Source organism: Furipterus horrens, unplaced genomic scaffold, assembly GCF_987537825.1.
Source record: "Furipterus horrens unplaced genomic scaffold, mFurHor1.1.pri manual_scaffold_7, whole genome shotgun sequence".
Classification (NCBI taxonomy): domain Eukaryota; kingdom Metazoa; phylum Chordata; class Mammalia; order Chiroptera; family Furipteridae; genus Furipterus; species Furipterus horrens.
Window position 1 is genome coordinate 112,150,468 of NW_028327177.1, and position 20,226 is coordinate 112,170,693.

General features: G+C 36.3%; 1 protein-coding gene across 1 annotated transcript in view; it reads left to right on the forward strand.

Annotated features, from left to right (window-relative positions):
• MSL2 (MSL complex subunit 2) overlaps window positions 1-19,239 on the forward strand; it is a 28,714-nt gene extending 9,475 nt beyond the window's left edge. Inside the window, exon 2 of the mRNA XM_090284297.1 lies at window positions 17,052-19,239. Within this exon, the coding sequence (XP_090140423.1) occupies window positions 17,052-18,643 (1,592 nt within the window). The 3' untranslated portion in view covers window positions 18,644-19,239. The remainder of the gene's footprint in view (window positions 1-17,051) is intronic.
• The last annotated feature ends 987 nt before the right edge of the window (window positions 19,240-20,226 follow it).

A 20,226-nucleotide genomic window follows, 5' to 3' on the forward strand; every position in this document is an offset into this window, starting at 1 on the left:
GTCGTCACATAAAAATTTAGATTTGAGGAACCTTCTAGAAAATTGTAAGGTGTGTTATCAGTGCATATACATTACCCCCATGACATGGCATTGTTGACTATAATTGAGAGGGGGCTTTTCCCTTTTGGGGGGGGGGTAAGTAAACCCTTTCCAGTTTGCCCTTGGCCTCTCCCAGCATTTTTCATTAAAAAAAAGAAAAACACCAAAAAACCAAAATATCTACCTGCATGCTTCTCTAGACATCTGGATTTGTAATCCTCAGGAATAGAGAATTTTGTAAGCTCTCTTATGGTGTAGACATTATTTTGAACCATAGAATTCTCTGGTTTTGAGATCTTGGGATTATTTTGTGAACCCCTCTATCTGGATAAAAATCGGGATTGTTTTACTTGTTTGGCAGACAATTGTTGGTTCACAGTGTTTCTGGTCAATTAAAACATTTTCACAAGTTACTTACTTCATAGTGTTGTTCCAGTCTTCTCTATCCTTACTGACTTTTCTGTTAATTTTGTCAGTTTTTGAGAGCTGTAACTGTAATTATGCTTTTGTCAATTTCTTTGGAGTTTTATTAGTTTTTGCTTCATGTATTTTGAAGTTCTGTTATTAAGTGCATAGAACAATTTTGAACACATGGAATGTAGTTATGGTTTTAGTTTTTAAGGGTCTGATCTAATTCTGTCATTTCTAGGTTTGTTTCTATTTGCTTTTTCTGCTCTTTATGGGTCATATTTCCTGCTTCTTTGCATGCCTCATTAATTTTGATTGGATGATGGATATTATGACTTCTACCTTGTCTGTAAAATTTTACCTTATTGATAATTTTTGTACTAGAAATATTCTTGAAATTATGTTATTTGGAGACAGTTTGATCCTTTTGAGGCTTGTTTTATATTAGGTGGGACCAAAGCATCCTTTAGGGACTAATTTTTCTGCATTACTAAGCAAGAATTTTCTGACTATTCTACCTGATGCTTTGTGAATTATGTTTCTCACTGTAGATGTTGGGATTGGGAATTATTCTTCTGCCTCTGAATTACATTGGGATTTTCACTTTGCTCCTTTCCAGGGAGGGGTGAGGGAGGAAGGTTCTTTCTTCCGCCTTGAGTAGTTTCCTGATTGGCATGTGCTAATCAGTACTCAGCTGAAGAATTGAAATGAACCTTTTTAAAATCTCTGACACTCTTTCTTTGTGCAGTTCTCTCATCTCTGGTACTGTGCTCTGAAAAGTCCAGTTGTTGCTTTGGCCTCCCAACTCCTTACTTGTGCTGTGGGTCTGAAAATTATCCCCAGGCAGTAAGCTGGGGTACTTGTAGGGCTCATCTTTATTTTCTCTTTCAGCGATCACTGTTCTGTGCTGTTACCCAATATCTGAAAACTGTTATGGAAACAACCTGAAATCTGATTATTCCCATTTTGTCTAGAAGCAGTCAGATTTATTCTAACCCTATGCTGTCCCGTACAGCACAGCCACTAGTTGCTGTGACATTTTAAATTTTGTTTAATCTTAGTTAATTAAGATTTTATTTAAAAATTTTTAAAATTTTAAGATTAAATTTAAAATGCAGTTCTTTGTTTATACTTAGCCACATCTTTTATTAAAATTGATATTTTAGAGAGGGGGAGCCGGGTGGGGGAGAGAGAGAAAGAGAAACATCGATTTGTCATTCCATTTATTTATGCATTCATTGGTTGTGTCTTGTATGTGTCCTGGCTGGATATCAAACCTGCAACCTTGGTGTATGGGAATGACGCTCTTAACCAACTGAACTACTGGCCAGGGCCACTTAGCTACAGCTTAAGTGCTAAGTAGCCACATGTGGGTAAGGCTTACTTTATTGGACATTGCAGATATAAAACATTTTCATTGTTGCATAAAAGTTCTGTGTACACCAGAAAGTTAGGGGTGTGATCCCCAGTCAGGGAACATACCTAGGTTGCAGGATTGATTCCGGATAGGGGTGTGTTTGGAAGGCAACAAATTGATGTTTCTTTCTCACATTGATGTTTCTCTCTCTCTCTCTCCCCCCTCTCCTTCCTCTCTCTCTAAAATCAGTAACATATTCTCAGCTGAGGATTAATAAAACAATTCTGCTGGACAGTGCTATAACAACTAAAGAAATTAGATTTGTTCCTGAAAGCTGTGGGAGCATTGGAAGATGCCTTCAGTGTTTTCTTCTCAAGTTTTTATTTTAAAACATTGAGCTGGATACATTTATGAAAAGAGAGAAAATAACTTTTTCTTTTTATAATGAGGCAATCTGAGGTGATATCAAATGAATATTGGGCCAAATAGTGGTGTCATAACCAGTTAATAATTCTGCCGAATCCTTCCGTCTGCCATGAGGGTTTGAAGTTGTTTTAATTCTTAGTCGTATATTTTGCTAATTCTTAGTCATATTATTTCATTTTTTAAAATTCTTTGTATGTTCAGTCATTGAACCATTGGTTAGGGACAAGAAACATTAGGAAAATTAAGTTGATATTGAAGTACTCGGTAATGAGGAGCATAAAAATGTTAATGATACTAAATATTTGGTTCAGGATTATTACCTCTCTGTAAGTTGTCTGTGTTCTAACATCCTGTATATCAACAAGATGTTGGTGATTATTAAAAAAGCAGTATTAAAGAATATAGATTTATATGCAACATGGCCTTTATTTTTTTAATATTGTATTTATTTTCAGAGAGGGGGAAGGGAGGGAGAAAGAGAGGGAGAGAAAAATCAGTGTGGGGGAGAAACATCGATTGGTTGCCTTCCCCATGCCCCCAGCCAGGTACCTGGCCCGCAACCCAGGCATGTGCCCTAACTGGGAATCAAACTGGCAACCTTTGGGTTTGCAGGCTGGCACTCAATTCACTGAGCCACACCAGCCAGAGCAATTTTTAGAGAATAAAGACTACTTAAACTTGCACTGTGTTCTTTGAAGTGTTTGCAAATACCTATTTAAAGCCACCTATAGTTCATTATTTAGTAACAAACCACAAGAATGGTTAACAATTTTAGTAAATACAAGACTTTAAAACAGCAATCACATTTACAGTTTTCTCCTTGTATAATGCAATCAACTTTAGGTTGTTTTTAACATTCATGAATTTACAAACAGAATGTCATTTTAAGGTAGACATGTCACCAGAATGCATTTTCGTACATAATTTAAATAAGATGTAGCTCTCGGTAATAGGGAGTCAGAATTTGTTTTTATATGTTTTATTAAAATGAACTTTATAGTATAATCTTGAATAATATGCTGAATAAAGTATTTTTTCTTAAAATTGCATCATCACATTTCTTAAATAATTAGAAACAATCCCAGGAGTTCCCTTTACTGTGAAAGATGGCATGTAGGCAAAAAAGGTTAAAGTATTTTTAGTGGTTCCTAATCCTGGTTGTACATCGGAATTACTCGGGAAACTTTTTAACAATACACATTCTAGGGCAGACTCTCCAGTTATTGAGTCAGTCCTGGAGTTGGCCACCTAGGTGATTCTAATACCCCTGGATGAGAGTAGTGCTGTGCTGTCTTGGAATACATTCCTTGTGTGATGTTAAAAAGTGCACTTAAAAAAAAAAGGGGTGCCAATAAATTCAAGCAGTGCCATGTTAAGCAAGTTTCTTGACAGCTGTAGTATTCAGTTTTAAGATACTGATATATTTTGGTATGTCTCTCCAAGAGGGTATTAAAACAAACCTGTTAATACTTTCTGGTTTAGTGAAACACCAGTTTGGGAAATTCGAATCTAGATTTGTTCTGAATCAATTAAATGTTTGATTGTTCAGCTGTGAATCAAGTTAATTGTGCCTAATTGGCCAGCCCATATTATCTTATTGGTAATAAGTTAATGAGACCATTATTGCTTTGTGAAAATATGAAAAATAGTGAAATATTACATGTGTTTTGTAACCATAAAGCACTCTGTAAAGGCTCCCATGCATAATTATGCATTCTCTCTTAGTTCTTACTAGAATATAAAATGAGGCATGGTAAGTTTTTTAATATGTTGTGGGTCTGAGGGGTATACATCATTCGTTTAATAATCTATGGTGAGTGTTTGGTTTTTTAGTTTATAATGGTAGTTGACTGGAGAAGCTTACCTCACTCACCAAGAGTATCAGCAGATATTTTTCATAGATTTAGTTTAACCAAATAACATACAAGTTAAAGAAACTAAAGTTTAACCATTCAGATGTGCAATAAACATTTTGGTTTGAGTAACATTCATGCTTTTAAAGTTGCAGTGTTCATTGATTTTCACTTCTCAGTAAACTAGTTGTAGTCCTTTTCCCAGACAGGAAACATAGATTTTTTAATCTATTTTTATCCTTCGCTCTCCTGGCATACATATTTAGTTATCACTGGTCTCTCAGTATAGTAGTGGTTAGTTACTTAAAGTGATATAATGAACTTGCAAATAATTGCTTTGTCTAGTGGTCAGAATACTCTACCCTGTATCACCATTTTTAGTGGTTAATGCAGATCTGTCATATTATTCCCTTAGTTTTTATTAAAATGCATATTTTTCTGTCATGATTATTTGTGCTAGATATTTTAAAGAAAATAGTTTACAGTTCTGTGGAATCCAGGTGATCGGGGATAATGGTCTGGGACATAGCTACTTAAATATTTAATTACAGAACTAATAATTTCTTTGAAATCTTTGTCATTTGGACCTGTTGATTTTTTGAGGTTTGTATTTACTTTTTTGGTTTACTAAAAAACTTGTGTGGAGGTTTAAAGGAACATATTCTAAGGGGTGCTCAATAAAAAATTTAGAGAAGAAAAACAGACCTGGGTTAGGAAGCCCTATCAAAAGGGAAATGGTGCTGTCTTATGAGAGTTCTTTTATCTCAAATTCATTTTTCTTTGACTTGAGCTTATTATCATAGTAGTACTTATACTCATGAATTTTGCCAAATGAAAAGATTTTTAAGAGGTTTAGACTTCAACATATGCCTTCAAAAAAGGTTTTGCAAGATAAAAACAAGCTTAAAAAGAACAGTTTTAATTGTCTAAAAAAAGTTCATTTTTTTTGTGTGTCAATTTGGTAAGACACATGATCTTTTTATGGTGTTGTCATTTTTGTTCTTAGCTGAATCCAGAATATTTCCATGTATATATGTAACTAGGAGATACCTTACTAGTTATTGAAAATGTATTTTACATCTTTACTTTTTAGTGTAATTTTGGTTCTGAAATTCAGAGATATAAAGGTTGGAGAATCCTTTGTTATATGTCAGTGGCACGCACAATGCTTAGCTTATAGCTGGGTCCCAGAAATTATTTACTTTTAAGTGATCAAGGAAAGATAAATGTTTTCTTAAATGAAGATAGCCTAAACAATGAACTCTTCTTTTGGAAAAGGTGGAGAATGGGAATGTTTAGATCAGTGGATTGGACTATGGAGGGATTTTTGTTAGGTCCTATGGCAGCCTTTTGACATCAGTAGAAGTTTATTCTCCCTTAATATTGGCATTGGAGACTGAATCTAGGCTGAACGGATTATGACTCAGATTCAGTTTAGTTATTCTCTCACCACAAGAATAGGATGTATGTATATATTGGGATTGATCAGCATTAGTTGATTGCTTATACTAGAAAAAAGTCAATTTTCTAGTAGTAACAATAAGATGAATAATGCTAATTAAAGGGACATCACTTATGAAGACAAGCTCATCCTAATCATAATGAGTTTAATAGGTACGTATTTACTTATTTTACACATTACATTGTACATATATACACACACAGTCTTTAGATTTCTGATGCTGTAAATTCTTAGACTGTTAGGTAGGCTGAGCTCCCCCACCCCCACCTGAGGATATGTTTATTGATTTGAGAGAGAGAGAGAGAGAAACAGAAACATAGATTGGTTGCCTCCTGTATGCACCCCTCCCAGGGATGGAATCCACAACCTTTTTGTGTACAGGATGATGCTCCAACCAACTGAGCCACTTAGGGCCTGAGCTTAGTTTGTTAGATTCTTTATAGAGAAGATAAGTATAGTCCTGTAGTATACATGTTCAGTTGAAACATTTAAGATAAACTTAAAAAAAAAATGTTGAGATTGGTGTGTAGAGAATTCAGGCAGGAATTCCTGGACTCTTGCAGGTTCAGTTACTGTGCAGCAAAGATTTCCTGACCCTCACAAAACTATTGTTGAGCATCCATCCTCTACTTCCTTTCACTCTTCCTGTCCCACTCACTATCCATTATTACCAGTACCTGTTCCTGTTTCTTCTTTCCCCCAGAACGTTTTACATCTTGTGGTTATTGATTCTGCTATGGCCCAGTTTCAACAATTATTCTTTCTGATAAGTGGAATGGAGCTAAAATTGTCTCAGTGGATGCTAGCAGAGGTAGGGAAGGTGTAGGATAACTATAATGAATAGTTAGGTTGGAAATCAGTAGACCCAGATTCTGTTTCTCATTGCTAGCAACTACCCATGCACTCTTATGAAAGTCCCTCTTGGTAACAGTGATGCCATGAAACAAGTTGATTTCCAGTATCACTCTCAACTCTTAATGTGCTCTCTGTGATTCATTCATTGTACACTTAAATTCAGTGCTGGCTTACGGGCCAACAGTGATTGAAAGATAGATAAATACATGAGTTTTGGCCTTGAGTAAGTGAATGGTGGCGATATAAAGTGGTAAGTGCTATTATAGGACATTGTGTGTAGTGCTTTTTGAACAAACTTATGGGCAGGAATCAAGGAAGGCTTCCTCTTAGGGGTCATATTTGAGTTGATTCTTAAAGAATAAATAGCTTTTATATGCAAGGAAGGAAGAAGGATGTTCCAGGAAGAGCAAATCACAGGAATGAGTAAGCACTGCATATTTTGGAATTCTCAGTGGTAGGTGAGAGGAAAGAATGGAGTTTGTGGAGACTTAATGGTACTAAATATCAGGGTGGGGGTGGTGAGATGGGGGCCAGATGTTATTCTAAAGACTTTGGATTTTAAAAGGCTGTTCGAAAGGTTTTTTTTTGTTTGTTTGTTTGTTTTTAGGGGACAGTTTTTAGTTATGCATTTGTAAAGAGTTTGGAAAAGAAAGACATAATCAAACTTGTGTTTTAGTAAGGTCACTTGGTGGTACTGTGGAAGGTGGGCTGATTAGAGCAGGAAGTTAAGGCAGAAGGATAAGCTTGGAAACTTGCTGTATTCAGGGTGAGAAATGATGAGGGTTCATCTAAGGCAGGAGTAGTCATGGGGATAGAACCTGAAGGGTGGAATTAGCAGACTTAGAGGCTATGTGCAATGAGACTGTGGAGACTGGATGTGGAGAGAAGGAGAGGAGGAGTCTGGATGGTATTGAGGTGTGCCTGGTTTGATTTCTGGGTGAATGACGGTGTCAGCATCCAAGAGAATAAGGGATGCAGGAGGAAGAGCAAGTTTTTTAGGTGGGGGATTAGGGATGATAAATTCACATGTGTTTATGTTGAGCTTGAGTTGTTTGTGGGTTATTAAAGAAGAGATGAGATTTTTAGTAAGCAGTTAGATATGTGGGTGTGAGCTCTGGAAAGATTGGAGCTGGAGATAAAGATTTGGAAGTCACTATTTATAAATGGTAATTAAACCAACTTTATTGGCAAATCACTCTGGAAGGAGAGTGTAGAGCAGTTTTGGGGGTATTGTCATATCTCTGCTTCAAAAAGGGAAAAAGGTTCATGATTGCTGTGAGATTCTGCGCATATGTGTATTAGGTTTTCCAAGGGATATGTGTCCCAGTAAAGATTATTATGGAATACTGGAATGGAGTAAGAACGGTAGACCCTAGTATAGAAATATGAGAATATTGAAATTAAGAAGACAGAAGAAAAGGAGGTGGAGGAGACAGTGTTAGGGAAGAAGGGAAGAGAGCATTTCAAGGAAAAGTGATCAACCAGAAATGTTCTTTGGTCTGGGATTAGCAATTTTTGCCTTCCATTGTAAGATTAATTGTAGTGAAATACTTCAGTCTGTAAATAACTGGAGGGCAAGTTGCTATAGGGAAGGAAGGTTGAAGTAGAATTGAGGGTGAAGAAATTTAGGTGGATTACTAGAGAGGGAGGATGGGAGCCAGCGGGGAGAGGGGAAGAATATTTAAATACGTAAAGCTTCTGGTAAATTTGAAAGCATAATAAAATGGGGTAAGTGGAAATATGCAAGCTTTATTGGATTTTATTGTGTAACTTACAGAAAATTTCACCTCAACAAAAGGTCGCCAGCTTGATTCCCAGTCAGGGAATGCACGTGAGTTGCAGGCCCTTGGCTGTTTCTCTCTCACACATCAATATTTTTCTCCCTCTCTTCCTCCCTCCCTGCCCCTCTTTCTAAAAATAAATAAATAAAATTTTAAAAAATGAAGTTTTTTTTTCTTTTTTGGTCATACTGTAGAGAACGGAAACATCTGAAGTATGTTTGAAACAAATACGGTTAGTTAGTCTTTAGAATATAAAAGAAAAGTCTTCCCTCATATTACAGGAAAGGTTTGTCTTAACAGAAACCAACACTGCATTCCTGAACAAAATATTTGAAGATTTTCTATGCAACATTTGAGAGTACCTTTCCAAGATCAAGTGTGTCACTTTTCCATCATTCAGTTGAACATTTTGTCATTGTTGAAATTAGAATGTAATTGGGTTGGTAACAAAATTCTTTTGCTGTAAAATTAATGAAGACTCTTTGCCCCCTTTTATCCAATACTTTTTTTCTGTATATGTGACTATAGATATACTTAAGTGGTCAGTAACGTTACATGGGGGTACCTGGACCAACTGGAAAGGAATGTCTGGTGAAAAGTAATTATTTTATTCTGTAACAATTGCTGAGGAAATTGGCATTAGACTCAATAACATAAGTGAACCTAGAAGACTTCCTATTTAAGAACTCTACTTTTTCAAGTATTTTAAGATAACCAGTTAGTACTATTTTCTTTTTTTTTTAAGTATATTTTATGACTATGTTACAGTAGTCCCAATATTTTTCCCCTTTGCTCCCCTCTACCCACGTACTATTTTCTTAAGTTCCTTTACTTTAGTAATGGTTTAGAAAATCTCATGGGATATAATTATTCCGTTTAACAAGTGAAGTTTTGTCACTTTTATTCTTTTTCTACTTTTGCATTAGACCTCTAATATGAACTTCTGATAGCTTTATATTTTCTAATTATTTTTGATGTGAGTCCATTTGTTGGGAAGCACATTTAGGCTCTTTTGGAAAGCATATTTTATTGAGTTATGTTGAAATGTGCCTTTATGATACCTCTTCTGTTTCATGTTTGAATTATCAGGAAAAGCAGAAAACTGCTTCCTATTTTTTTGGAGGATGCCACATATTTGATACCTGTTTTTATTTTTCTCTTTCATTATTTTGGTAAAACTGGTCGAGGTGTTACTACAGAGATATTTTTTCCTTTTTTAATGTAGTACATATATCAAAGTATAAGATTTGAGTCTTTGTTTGGATATCTTGATTATTTATGTTCTAGTTTCTAAGAATGCCTCTTGGAGAAATGTTATGATGCTTTTAATCATTAACCATGACCTGTTTGTGTGTATTTTATACTTTCTGATAGTGACATTTCAGGGTGATGTTTATGTGAATCTTGGCTCATGTTTCCTGATCCTTAGTATCATCTCATCAGCAACAAATAAGGTTTATACAAAATTACTTGGATGATTTGAGGTTTTTGATTAGGCAGTCCTTGTTGCTGTAATAATAGAAGCATTACCAGAAGAAGGAATTCTGGAGAGGGCATGGTGGTAAAAAAAATACACAACATTTTGATTCTGATAAATGCTGTTTTTGTATATATGCCACTTAAGTTAGAATTATATGATGCATTTTTGTTAAATGCCAAAATTGTTACATCTCAAAACATGTCCTAATGATGAATTTTCTGAATCTTGTCAAAATGTAAGTGAGGTTAAACACTATTACCATTGAAATGGTGAGTCAAAAGATTTTGCTTCGGAAGTAATTAAGACATAATTTACATGGTAGTCTGCATATCAACATAAAATTTATAGTATGGTCACCTTTATTAATGGTATTTTGGAATGAATGTATTATCAGTTGCTTTGTCCAAAATTGGGATCAGTTATGTATGTAGAAGAGTTTGCCCAGAGACTAATGATGTCCTTGTTTGCTTATGCTAAGGAGGAGTGCCTATCCCTTGTATGGAAAAAATGGGCAAGTCTCTCTGTCTCTCTGTCTCTCTGTCTCTCTCTCTCTCTCTCTCTCTCTCTCTCTCACTCTCACTTCAGGCTGTGTATGTAAATCATGATGCCAGCAGCGGTTCTTGTCAGGTGTAGGAATGAAGTGCATGGTAGCCGGTCCAAGGGTTAGCTTTGGTATATTAATAGGGTAAAGTGGTGACTTGAATAATTATTGTTAAATCTATTTAATAAAAGGAAAGTTTTATTAAGAAAAGTATACTTTACAAACTTTTTTTAATGGTTGAATTAAAAGTCCTAGGGCTTTAAATGTTTTCTTTCCACATGTTAAATATAAATCTAGTTTAAAAATTATTTAAATTGTTGATTTTGTTAGGTGTGATAATGACATTGTTACATAACAAAAAGCATTTTGTAGAGATTTCTAATGTATACAGAGATGAATTGGTGATGTTTGAGATTTGCTTAGAAATATTAAGAAAAGATGGGTAGATGAAACAAATCTGACAATCTTGATATTGCATCTGGGTGATAGATATAAGGAGATTAATTATATTATTTTCTGATTTTTGTGTTTGAAAATTTTCATAATAAAAAATTTCACAAAATTAAGAGCATTAAAATCTTATTAAATATTCTGATTAATTACAAACAATTATGTAGTCCCAGAAATTCCCAGAAGTATCATTGTAGTAATCTAATTGTAGTTTAAAATTATAAAATGGGTGACTTGGGGATGGAAAAAGTTAAGAAGGGAAGAATAGCTGTGGCCAGGTAAGCTCAGTTGGTTAGAGCATACGCCAAGGTTGAGGGTTCCATCCCTGGTCAGGCACATATAAGAATCAACCAATGAATGCTCAACTGGAATCAACATTTCTTCTCTTTCTCTTTCTCTCTCCCCTCCTCCCCCTCCTGCCCTCCCTCCCTCCCTTCCCCTTTCCTTCCTCTTATCTGAAATCAATCAAGTAAAATTTTTTTAAAGGAGAGAATAAATAAAGGATTCGTATATTTTTAAAGGGGGAGTAAAAATTAATATTTAGTCTTTTGGGGGCTAATACAGCATTTTTGTCATGAACTATAAATTTTAAAGTTTGAAGATGTATATTTTGAGCAAGTCTGGTTTTACATTTGAGTGTGAAACTATATGGAACATGATCTAAGCTAAATATAAATTAAACCTCTTTCCAAACACTTCCCAGTTTTTATAGTTCAGTTTACCAGTGAGTGACACATTTCCCCTCGACTCAGATTGCCCTTCTATTTTATTTTCTAGGATAAGATGTATTTTTATGGTTTTAAAAGTGTTATCTGATATTTCTTAATTTTGAGGGGAGGAGTTTCCTTAGGGACATTGTAGGTATATGGCTAACACCTAACTCTAAGAAACACTTGAACCTTTTTTTCTTTGATCCTCATTGCTGGAGCTGCCTTTGTTATGAGATGTAAAGAGAATCCTCTGGGAAAAGTTTGAGGGATAGAATGGTTAGCTGATTGCCTGAAACAAATTCGTCTTATAGGCATCTTTAATGGTAGATTAACGTTTCAAATATTTGTTTTGGGGAATGGTTAGGCAATCCAGTAGGTAATATGAGGCCAGGTGATGGAAGTTCTTAAGAACTCAGTGGTAGTAGAGTCATGAATCATTAAGTGATAGTTTTTGTGTTTTCTAGTTTGTGTTCAGTTCTCAGTATTAGGCATACTCTCCCAGTACCTCAAAGAAGAACGCAAAGATGTGTAGGATATAAGTCCTTTAGGGTGTTTGGTAGTCAGGGTTTGACATGACTGGTAAAAAGGTCATTGATGTAATGAAGACTGGAGAGGTAATCCTTACTTTTCAGCTTGTGCAATTTGCAAATCATTAGGGGTTTTACAATGATGACATTTAAATTGTCAATTTTTTCTTCATTTATTAGCTGCATTGTTCCCATAAAGAGAAAATTCTCTGATTTGGTTATTTGGTTATATAGTTCATATAGAGTTAAATCAGAAAAAATACTTGATCCTTGCTCTTTGTTTACCAGCTTTCAGACTTAATGCGCTGGTTCTCTGGCATCCTGAAACTGATTTTCTTTATTTTGTTTAATGAACTCAGACATTTGAACATTATGGCTGTGTTTAATTCCATTGCATTTATGCATGCTCAGATTTCTCCTTTTTGGCCAGTGCAGGTTTGCTGCTGAGACCCTTTACCACTGTCCTGATCTTTGATAGTTTCCTTGCTTTCTGGCATAACAAGGTAATCAAAATCCATCTTGTCTAATTTATGTCACAGATCTGGAATCAGCCATCTGTCCTATTGAACAGGAAATTGTTTTTCAATATCATTATCTGAGTTCATTGCTACCAGCCTTGGTTTCTTGCTTCCAGTCCTTTTCAATGTATAGTGCTAGGAAATATGAAAATGAAAATGTTAGTTCATACTGGTAATTTAATTGAAATTTGGGATTTTCTTAACTTTTTCTTTATTGAATTTATTGGGGTCACATTGGTTAATTATATAGGTTTGAAGCATACGATTCTGTAATGCATCATTTGTATATTATATTGTGTCTTCACCACCCAAAGTCAAACCTCCTTTTATCACTATTTTTCCCCCCCCTTTCCCCCCCCTTTTAACCCTGGCTGGTTTGGCTCAGTGGATTGAGCATCGGCCTGCGAGCTAAGTGTCGCTGGTTCGATCTTCCAGTCAGGGCACATCAGAGAAGGAAAACTCTGATTCCAAAAAACCTCCGCTGCCTTGCGGCATACCTCTTCAGGGGAAAGGCTAAGGGAGTAAACCCCGACAGAAAATCCGGAGCCGGAGTCCCTAAGGCGGTTTGACGTTGTAGTCAACACCGGCAACTCCTGCGGCGCACCTGAAGCCAAGCTGTATTGACACCGTCTTTCCCTTGGACCCTTCAGCTGCGAAGAGAGGGGGGGTCTGCTGCATGGGCAACAGCAGACCCTCCATATCACCCTGCCCAGGCTCTGTAGCTTCAGCTTCACTGGAGAGGACACTCCAGCGTCATCGCAAGATGTCGATTCAACATGGGAGGAGACAGATACCGTGTCACTCCCGAGTCGGACTGCACAGCCATTCTCGGCGGTGCAGATAGACTCTTAAGAAGCTACACCATGGTCTCTCGAGATGGACGGCTGCCGACTGATCCCCCCCCTTTACATTCTTCTCCCCCCTCCCACTTTCTTTCCCCATGGTAATCATCATATTAACTTTTTCTAAAGTCTTACAGCTTTCTTCCTTTCTCCTGTTAAAAAAAAAAAAAATCCATCCCAACTCGTGTGGCTCAGTGGATTAGCGCCAGCCTGCGAACCAAAGGGTCATCATACTCCCAGCCTCAGACAACCACTATTTCTGCTTTTCTGTCATTTCTAGGCATTTTATATAAATGGGATAATACAGTAATGTATTTTGCACTTGGCTTCTTTAACTTAGCATAATGGTTTTGAATTTCTTCATATTTTGGCATGTATCAATAGTTTGTTCTTTTAATTGCTGAACAATATTGTATGAATATAATACATTTTATCTACTCACTGGTTGATGGACATTGGATTGTTTCCAGTTTTTGTCTATTATGAATAATGCTGCTATGAATAATCATATACATTTCTTTAAAAGGAAATATATTTTTATTTTCTATTTGAGTAGATGCTTAGGAGTAGAATTGCTGGTTTGTAGGGTAAATGTATGTTTAACTTTTTAAAAAACTACCGTTTTCCAGTATGATTTTACCCTTTTACATTCACACTGATAATATAGGAGGGTTCCAGTTTCTCCACAACTTTGCCATTTCTTAGTATTGTCTGTTTTGAATTTATTTGTTCTAATAGGTGTGTAGCAATATGCCATTGGTTTTTACTTTCCTTAATTAAAAATATTGAGCATATTTTCATGTGTTTATTAGACATTTGTATATTTTCTTCGGTGAAATGTTTATTCAAATTTTGCTCACTTTTAAATAAATTGAGATGTCTTAATACTGATTTATAGGAAGTTTTAAAAATATATCATGTTGTAAGTCTTTATCAGATATATGATTTGCAAATAGTTTTTCCAGTCTGTGAATTATCTTTTTATTTTTTTAATGGTATCTTTTGAAGCACATTTAAATTTTGCAGAAATATATTTTACAGTTTTTCCTCTTTTGTGGATTGTGCATTTGATGTCACACTTAACACTTACCCCAAGCCAGAGTCATGATTTTCTTAAGAGTTTCCTTTTAGGATTTTAGTGTTTTACATTTAGGTGTCTATGATCCATTTTGAATTAATGTGTGTGTATGTTGTGAGACAAGGACTCACAGTTTTTTGTTTTGTTTTGCAATTGGGTATCTGATCCCACATGGTGTGTTGAAAATACTCTCTTTTCCTATTGAGTTATCTGGGCACCCTTGTCACACAAATCAGCGGACCATAAATGTAAGAATTTCTTCATGGACTCTATCCTCTTCCATTGATTTTTTTTTTAAGTTTATTTATTTATTTGTTTGTTTATTTTATTTTTAGAGAGAGGGGAAAGGAGAAAGAGAGGGAGAGAGAAACGTCACTGTGTGGTTGCCTCTCACTCGCGCCCCCAACTGGGGACCCTAGCGCAACCTATTCATGTGCCCTGACTGGAAATCGAACCAGCGACACTTGGCTCGCAGGCCGACGCTCAATCCACTGAGCCACAGCAGCCAGGGCCATTGATTTTTATGACTATCCTTTGCCATTACCACGATGTCTTGATGACTTTATGGAAGATTTTGAAATTTGACAGTGTAAGTCCTCCAACTTTTTGTTCTAGATTAAAAAAAAAAAATTAATTTTCAAATCCTCACCTGAGGACAGACATGTCCATTGATTTGAGAGAGACAGACATTGATCAGTACCCCCCCACCCCATCCCCCAGACATGTACCTAAACTGGGGATGAAACCCACAACCTTCTGGTGTACAGGATGAGGCTCCAACCAACTGAGCCACCTGGCCAGGGCAACTTTTTATTCTTTTCCAAATTGTTTTGGCTGTCCTAGGTCATTCTCTCTGATTCCATATAAATTTTAGAATCTGTCAGTTTCTTTTTTTAAAAAGCCACCTGGGATTCTTATAAGGATTACATTGAATTTATAGATCAATTTGGAGAAAATTACGATCTTGTTTGAGGCGTCTGTGTAACCTGGGCTTTTGCAACCTCAGGCTAGTAAGAGCTGAATTGTTTGTCCTCCCTACTGGCCGGCCAGCATCTGAGAAGTCACTATCAGTGGTAATGCCTTTGAGCCTGTTCATCACCTACTGCCCTAAATGGAATGAACCCTCTTACACCATAGCTGCTTCCAGTCTTCATAGGGTAACACTGATGGAGCTGGGTGGTAGGGGAAAACTGAGCAGCTCCAGACCTAAACACCATAGATTCCCACTGTTCTTACTTGAAATCCAACAGTTTTTCAAACTATCTTTTTTATGTCTTTGGTTGTGAAAGTGACTGTTAAAATTTTCCTGGTTTCTAGTTGCTTCTAAGGTAGAGGATTTGCTGATGTAACTTGGCTATAGCAGAAAGTACCATCTCTCTCATACCTGAGTGTTAAATTGTGTAACATGTATGAGAAAACAGGTGCTGCTTTGAGTTAATTACTAACCATTTGTCCTGAATTGGGAACCAAGGAGCATTTACTTCTTTGGGGGGAATAAGGGAGGGGATATGGACTGATCTAGTTGTTTTCTCCTTCCTGGTTCTTATGTATAGGTCATTTTGTAATTTGGGAGTGATATCAAGTTGAGGGATCACTTATATATTATATTGATGTACCTAGGATACTTATGGTTTATGACCATGGTCTTTTGTATTCTGTCAGAAGAATTTGAGCCAAGCATTATGTATATTTTTTCCTTTTAATACATTTAAACAGTTTTTTCATTGTTATTGTATTTTGATTTTCTGTAGCAAAATTTGAGTTTAATAGTACTTCCTTTTGGCTTTTAATAAATGGATATCATTCTTCTACATTATAACTACATATTGATCTTCTCTTAGTTTATGGTTGGTATTTATATAATAAAATGGTTTGAATTATCTTATTTTTTTCTGTGAAGATGCTTCTGTACTAATTGATTAATGCCCTCAAACTATGTTTAATGAGGGCAGGGAGTATCTTTTGCTCATATCTTTTACCCATTGTCTAACAGAAAATAATATGGGCCCTGGCCTGGTAGCTCAGTTGGTTAGAGCTATGCTGAGGTTTCAGGTTCAATCCCTAGGCAAGGCACCTGTAAGAATCAACCAATGAATGCAGAAATAAGTGGAACAACGATGTATCTCTTTCCCTCCCTCCCTTCTTCCCTTCCTCCCTTCTTCCCTTCCTCTCTCTCTCTAAAGTCAATAAATAATTAAAAACATGATTTTGCTCAATATATTGTAGCATTGTCATGTTGCATTAGTTTGAGGTCTCAAAGGTTTTAAGCTTAATGTGTGCTTTGGGTGACTGATCTTTACCTCTTTATAGTCTTTGGAGAAGAGTATAAGAAAGTGGACCAGAATGTGCTGTTTGGGGAAGAAACACAGAACTGAGGAAGGTTCTGGTTTGAGTAAAGGAATAGGGAATATGGCATGAAAATAAAGTAAAGTGGGCTATTTTTTATTTCCTGTGAGATATACAGAGTAGGGGGGAAAGTAGGTTTGTAGTTGTTCGTCTAGAAAATAATACAATAAAAAATTAAAAGCATAAACTCTGTTTTCGTGTACGCAGAACTGTAAACCTGCTTTTGCCCCAGGGCCCTGTATCTTTTGTTTCCTGGTCTGGTGAATTTATCCTATTTCAATTTTAATAGATTACTTAAAGATCTCATCTTAACTTCAGTATGTGAAATTGTAAATGTATTTTACTAAAATCTATGCTTTCCTCTTTTTTCCCTCTTAGGACATCTGCTACAAGATCCCATTGCACCCACTAACTCCACCTGCCAACACTATGTCTGCAAAACTTGTAAAGGCAAGAAAATGATGATGAAACCTTCATGTAGTTGGTGCAAAGACTATGAGCAGTTTGAGGAAAACAAGCAACTAAGCATCTTGGTGAACTGTTACAAAAAACTATGTGAATATATAACACAGACTACATTGGCAAGGGATATAATAGAAGCAGTCGACTGTTCTTCTGATATTTTGGCTTTGCTTAATGATGGATCATTGCTTTGTGAGGAGACAGAAAAACCCTCAGATTCATCCTTTACTTTATGTTTGACACATTCCCCTTTACCTTCGACCTCAGAACCCACAACTGATCCTCAAGCTAGTTTATCTCCAATATCTGAAAGTACCCTCAGCATTGCTATTGGCAGTTCTGTTATCAATGGTTTGCCTACTTATAATGGGCTTTCAATAGATAGATTTGGTATAAATATTCCTTCACCTGAACATTCAAATACAATTGATGTATGTAACACTGTTGACATAAAGACTGAAGATCTGTCTGACAGCTTGCCACCTGTCTGTGACACGGTAGCTACTGACTTATGTTCTACAGGCATTGATATCTGCAGTTTCAGTGAAGATATAAAACCTGGTGACTCTCTGTTACTGAGTGTTGAGGAAGTACTCCGCAGCCTAGAAACTGTTTCAAACACAGAGGTTTGTTGCCCTAATTTGCAGCCCAACTTGGAAGCCACTGTCTCCAATGGACCTTTTCTGCAGCTTTCTTCCCAGTCTCTTAGCCATAATGTTTTTATGTCCACCAATCCTGCACTTCATGGCTTGTCATGTACAGCAGCAACTCCGAAGGTAGCAAAATTAAATAGAAAACGATCCAGATCAGAAAGTGACAGTGAAAAAGTTCAGCCACTTCCAATTTCTACCATTATCCGAGGCCCAACATTGGGGGCGTCTGCTCCTGTAACAGTGAAACGGGAGAGCAAAATTTCTCTTCAGCCTATAGCAACTGTTCCCAATGGAGGCACAACACCCAAAATCAGCAAAACTGTACTGTTATCTACTAAAAGCATGAAAAAGAGTCATGAACATGGATCCAAGAAATCTCACTCTAAAACCAAGCCAGGTATTCTTAAAAAAGACAAAACAGTAAAGGAAAAGATTCCTAGTCATCATTTTATGCCCGGAAGTCCTACCAAGACTGTGTATAAAAAACCCCAGGAAAAGAAAGGGTGTAAATGTGGGCGTGCTACTCAAAATCCAAGTGTTCTTACATGCCGCGGCCAACGCTGCCCTTGCTACTCGAACCGCAAAGCCTGCTTAGATTGTATATGCCGTGGCTGCCAAAACTCCTATATGGCCAATGGGGAGAAGAAGCTGGAGGCATTTGCTGTGCCAGAAAAGGCCTTGGAGCAGACCAGGCTCACTTTGGGCATTAATGTGACTAGCATTGCTGTGCGCAGTGCTAGTACCAGCACCAGTGTAATTAATGTCACAGGGTCCCCAGTAACGACGTTTTTAGCTGCCAGTACACATGATGATAAAAGTTTGGATGAAGCTATAGACATGAGATTCGACTGTTAAATCAGTGGGTCTTTAAACCTACCTCTCTGGTAGGGAAATAGCTACAGTTTAAGGCAGCTATGGTTTTGTTGGTTTAACTTGCCGGAGCTCCTGCATATAGATCACTTGTATCAAGTGTTTTCATTGCTAAGTTATATGTGTTAGTGTCGGGGAAATAGTTTGCAGATAATGGAGGAGTAACCCTACAACTATATGTCCTTAGTTCTTACAGAACCTCATAGTTTGAGAACAAATGCTGATGCAACTGATTTATACAAAATGAACTTTGGCAAGGAAAATAACATTAACCTCATTGTTTATGGTCATGCTTTGTGCGTAATCAAAGTTGATGATTAAATGGAAGGAAGTGGTATCTAGTCAGTCCATAAAGATTGTGCTCATTTTTTGTGAAAAAGTAGCCATTTAGTTTGTTCAGGAGACTCAGTGCTGCCTTCAGATGTCATTGATGTTTCTCCTGTTGAGAAGCTATGTCCAGCTCAACCTTTGTGCTGACATAATACCATTTCTGATCATGAAAATTGGCTACTGGTGTATGTAGCAGTTCTTAAATCAGCAGTATTATGAAAGGAAATTTGCCCCTCAGTAGAATGTTGAAGCAATCTTTTAAAAGTGAACAAACTGAAATTCTGTCAGACTGCATACTTTTAGCTACTTATGCTACGAAACTTCTGAGTTGAGCTCCTTTTTTTATTTAAGTCTGACTTATTTCTAGGAAAAAAATTCTTTCTTCACTGTGAACAATGTTCTAATTGATAAAGTGGAGAAGAGCAGTTTTATTGTGAAGCTGATTCAGTTTAGACTATAGTATGTGACAGAATTTAAAATATATATATAAAAGTTTTATTTAGAAATTGGGATGTATTTAAAATAATTTTGGAATAATGTCCCCAAATGTATCCAGATTTATACATTATACTTATTGCTATTGGCCACTTTGGTTTTTTTGTTTCCTCTAATAGTTTGCCACAGACTTTATTTTAAATATGCTTTTTTAGGGTGCTATTTGTTATGAAGGCTTCTTTTTAGAGGCCTAATAAAAATGCTTTTTTATGAGCCTGTGCATTTAGGTAGGTTTGAAGCTAGGAGGATTTTCTTTAGAATGCTCTTTTGCATGTAAAGCACAAACTATGTTTCAGTTTAAATGCACTTCTTTCCCATTAATTTTTATGGGGAGGATAAGTGAGTCACAAACATTCTGTTGAAGGGAAATCTAGTCAGTTGCTTGAAAGAGCACAGCCCAAATAAAACAAGGACTGACTAGGTAATAAGATATGACCTTATGATTTAAAAGAAGAGTTGCTGCTTTGACAGTGCTTATTTAAAGAACAATACTGCTGGAAAATTTCCAATTCCTACGTTCACCATCTCTCATGAGATCTGACATATGCTGAAGTTATGTTTTGATTTGGCACACAGCATGTTCAATGATGGTTACTCACCTAGTACAAGACATGGAGAAGAAACCTTTGGACACAGAGCAGATGACACCTCCTTCTGTTTTGTAGTGTATCCTGGTGTCATTTTCTGTGAATGTGGTCAGGTAGAGTTGTTTTTGTTGTTGTTGGGGGTTTTTTTTTTTTTTT